Here is a 4,032-nt window from a genome sequence, read left to right as displayed (position 1 = left end):
AAACTATAGAAGGAAGCCAGGATTTGGCTAAAATATTAGAAAAACACAAGTAGTTAGCAGATCAGAAATATAGCAAAAATTGGTCAAAGTTGACCAGAAAAAAAAACCTCCCTAAAATTTTCTAAAATTATTTATAATAAAGTTTTTGAAGATGATCAAATTGACTAAGTATTAGCCAAACAGCTAACGTCGGGACAAAGGCTAATTTTGGTGAGGCATCGCTAAACGATCCCAGAAACAGAGCCATTGATTAACCAGTTGTTAGCTACAGTTAGCACTCGTAGACTGGCCGATCCTGTGACAAACACAGGTTGATTTTTTTTTTGTTTTTTTTAAACATCACCTGCAGCAATCCTGGTGATTTTGCTATTGTTTTGTCCCATTTTTGACACAAAAACCCTGACGATGAATTTGATGATGTGTCATCGACATAAATGAGAGCTGAGGAAAAAAAAATCCCGTGATGACTGTTGGGTTGACTTTCCTGTTAAATATTAAAAACCCTTTTTGTTTTTACAGCTTCATGTACGGCGAGCTCACAGACAAGGACACCACGGAGAAAGTGCGACTCACGTTTGAGAATTACGAGATGAACTCGTTCGAGATTCTCATGTACAAGAAGAACAGTGAGTAGGAAAAAAAACCCGTCACGCCTGATCTGGAGTTGAGACGATTCACGCTGTTGTCATGCAAATGTATTCACAGCCTGTGTTAAAAGTATAGCGGTGAGTTCAAAGGCAGCCCAGAACAGAGACCAGCTAATTGGACCGCAGAAACTCCAGGAATCTTTTTTTTTTTCTTTTTCCAAACTACATATTTCAGTGTCATCGTGCACACAGTGAGTGTTGATGTGAGGCTGGGCAGATGTTGCTGCTGAATACTGTATGTGTGGCCTTGTTCCTCTGCTGCAGGAACACCTGTGTGGTTCTTCGTGAAGATCGCTCCCATTCGGAACGAACAGGAGAAAGTCGTGCTGTTTCTCTGCACGTTCAGTGACATCACGGCCTTCAAACAGCCAATCGAAGACGATTCGTCCAAAGGTTAGACTCGGTCAATCCATTTTTTTTTCCCCATAAAGAATCGATCTCTGATTACCACAGAGTAAAGTTGGTTTGGTCCACATCACAGGACTAACCTTTGACCTTTAGTAGACAACATCTGGTATCTATAATGTGGCCCATAAACTGGTCTACAATTGAATTGAATGGTCAACCAGATGTGGTCCACAGTTTACATTTCATATTTACCAATGATCTGTAATTTGACCAAAATGTTTTTTTTTAAATAATTTAACAAAATGTAATTAATTTCAAAGTTTTCACCTAATAAATGAAAGTATTATCAAAATATCAAAGGATATCAAGATTAAAATCCCAACATCGACAATCAGCATGTGTTTGTTGAGGCTCAACCTCAGGTCAGCGGCCCCGGCTTGTGTCAGAACAACAGTTTGAATATTTGTCATTTTGCTCCAGAAAAATACAGAAAAAAAAGTTCTTAGTCATATATAGAAAATGTGGATTTCTCTCGATTAATCACGATTATTTGTTATCCATCCACGGCTACACTGTTAAGAATTTGAATCACGTGACAACGCTGTGCTCCGCCAGTAAAAACATTGGATACAGTTGTGTTCCAAATCGTCCAAAATGTTGAAGTTGCTCTGAGCCAAAAGAGAATAAAAATGTTCTTTTTTGCGACCAGAGATCGCAGCGCAGAGTTTCTTGTCTCCGACTTGAGTCTGTTCTCCGTCCTGAGGCGACTGGCAGCAGCAGAGGGTGGAGCTGAGTTACTACCATTAAGACAAACATGAAAAAGAAAAAAAAAAAAAGTTGAACTGAACTGTTTCCCATTCGGTCCATCAGAAAGTTACTGACGCTCCTCAGTCCATTAGACTTTTTATGGTTTGTCTTTTTTTTTTTTTGACTGCAGCTAGAACTGAATGTGATTGCGAGCTGAAGTGCTGCAGCCGACCAGGGAGCGCACACACAGGACAGATGTTATTAAAGGCTTCAGAGCTGAAGTGAAACATTATGATTTCATGAGCTATTGTCAATCAGCATCATCAGAAAAAAACAAAAAAAACAACAAAAAAAAACCCACTCTGGTATCAATTTCCATCAAGACAAACAGAGTCTGATCCTCACCATCTGCTCCCAGGTTCTCGATGTAATAAAAGAACCCATCGTTTCATTGAAGTGAAGGAGTTCTGCCGGCGCGGGGCAGAACAATGCACATAAAAAGTTTCAGACCCAGAAACTTTTCTTTTTATTATCCCCTCAGAGAAAAATCTAGAAGCAGAAAAAAAACATCCTGGGAATTGTGATGGAGAAGGACTGAGCGTCTGAACTGTGTTTACAATCCTCAGGTTGGGGGAAGTTTGCTCGACTGACTCGAGCGCTAACGAGCAGCAGAGGAGTTCTCCAGCAGCTGCAGCCCACGGTCCACAAAGGAGAGAACGTCCACAAACACTCCCGCTTAGCTGAGGTGAGGAGGAAACCGACGAGTGAATCGGTGACGAAGGGAACTGTTTGTGTTGTGAGTAGTTGCTGTCGTCAGTCCAAAAGTGACACAAATTCATGAGGCGTTCCTTATTTTTAGACACCACAGTCTCTCATGGGGCGAAGGAGATAGATGTAAAACGTAACATTTGATTTCAGGCGCCACGATTGGAGCAAATGAGCGACTGAGGCGATAACATCCAATCAGCAACAAATTTTTCCAGACCTGAAGCAGATAATTTTATTTTTGGAAACGGATGAAATCATCAATCGCCTTTGCTGCTAAGTTTTATCGGGATAACCACGAGTTAAGCAAAATTAGCGAATTAAGCAACAATCCAAAAAATGATCAAGAGGCACGATACCAACATTTCAAACTTCATTTTTACATCTATCAGATTTGGTTTTAACGCAGCTTTAAAGTCTTTTTTTCATTTCTTTAGTCTCAGGAACGCCTTTTTGTTTTTTTCGTCTTATAAAATATTTCCGACATGAAGACTTCTGTTCCTGTGACACGTTCAGGTCCTGCAGCTGGGCTCAGACATCCTACCTCAGTACAAGCAGGAGACCCCCAAGACCCCGCCCCACATCATCCTGCACTACTGCCTCTTCAAGACCACCTGGGACTGGGTCATCCTCATCCTCACCTTCTACACGGCCATCATGGTCCCGTACAACGTCTCCTTCAAGACCAAGCAGAACAACGTGACCTGGCTGGTGGTGGACAGCATCGTGGACGTCATCTTCCTGGTGGACATCGTCCTCAACTTTCACACCACCTTCGTCGGTCCTGCCGGCGAGGTCATCTCCGACCCCAAGCTGATCAGGATGAACTACCTGAAGACGTGGTTCGTCATCGACCTGCTGTCCTGCCTGCCCTACGACGTCATCAACGCCTTCGAGAACGTGGACGAGGTGAGTGTGTCACGGTGTCTGTGTGTGTGTTGGTGCGGGGGGTTCAGCTGGAACTGGGAAATGTCAAAACTTCATGTACACTGACGAGACGAGACCAGCCTGTCGTCTGTGATGTATTTCATTTTGACCCAGCACGGCAGAGTCAGAAAGTTCAAAGAAAAATAATGTAGTTTCAAAGACGTCACATCTAAATAAGTCAGCAGGGGGCAGCTCAAGCGCCCAGGGGGAAATGGGTGTGGACGGTGCCATCCTCAGAGCACCTCAGCACCTAACTTAGCAGCTCGTGGATTCGAAACCTGAAACCTTCCAGTCCACTCCCTAACCACTGAGCCACCACTGCCCTGAGTTAACATAAAAGTCTCAACCAGAAGCTGAAATTTTAAATTTCAAATATATATATATATATAAAATTCCTTCAGTTGAGCTCCCGTCGATGTGTTTATCTAAAGATAGTCTTGTTATTGTGAAACATTAACCGGTTGCTCCGTCTGTGAGTGAGGACTCAGGATGTGGAGCTGATTTAATAAGCAGTGGTAGAACACATCACAGCCTCTCTGCTGCTGCTGCTGCTGCTGCTGCCGCTGCTGCAGCTGGCGCGGCCGCGTGGGGGGCGGGG

General features: G+C 43.2%; 1 protein-coding gene across 4 annotated transcripts in view; it reads left to right on the top strand.

Annotated features, from left to right (window-relative positions):
- The window catches only part of kcnh1a (potassium voltage-gated channel, subfamily H (eag-related), member 1a), a 44,129-nt gene that overhangs the window by 10,071 nt on the left and 30,026 nt on the right, over window positions 1–4,032 (top strand). For 2 of the 4 annotated variants that reach the window (XM_008321487.3, XM_025061110.1), the window contains 4 exons: window positions 520–626; window positions 912–1,040; window positions 2,369–2,487; window positions 3,024–3,416. In XM_008321487.3, the coding sequence (XP_008319709.1) occupies window positions 520–626; window positions 912–1,040; window positions 2,369–2,487; window positions 3,024–3,416 (748 nt within the window). Of the gene's footprint in view, window positions 1–519; window positions 627–911; window positions 1,041–2,368; window positions 2,539–3,023; window positions 3,417–4,032 lie in introns of all 4 variants that reach the window. The other 2 variants (XM_025061111.1, XM_025061109.1) reach the window with 1 other exon arrangement.

This window comes from Cynoglossus semilaevis, chromosome 12, assembly GCF_000523025.1.
Source record: "Cynoglossus semilaevis isolate Cse_v1.0 chromosome 12, Cse_v1.0, whole genome shotgun sequence".
NCBI lineage: Eukaryota > Metazoa > Chordata > Actinopteri > Pleuronectiformes > Cynoglossidae > Cynoglossus > Cynoglossus semilaevis.
The sequence above is the reverse complement of the archived record's forward strand: the minus strand, read 5'-3'. Positions and strand labels throughout refer to the sequence as shown.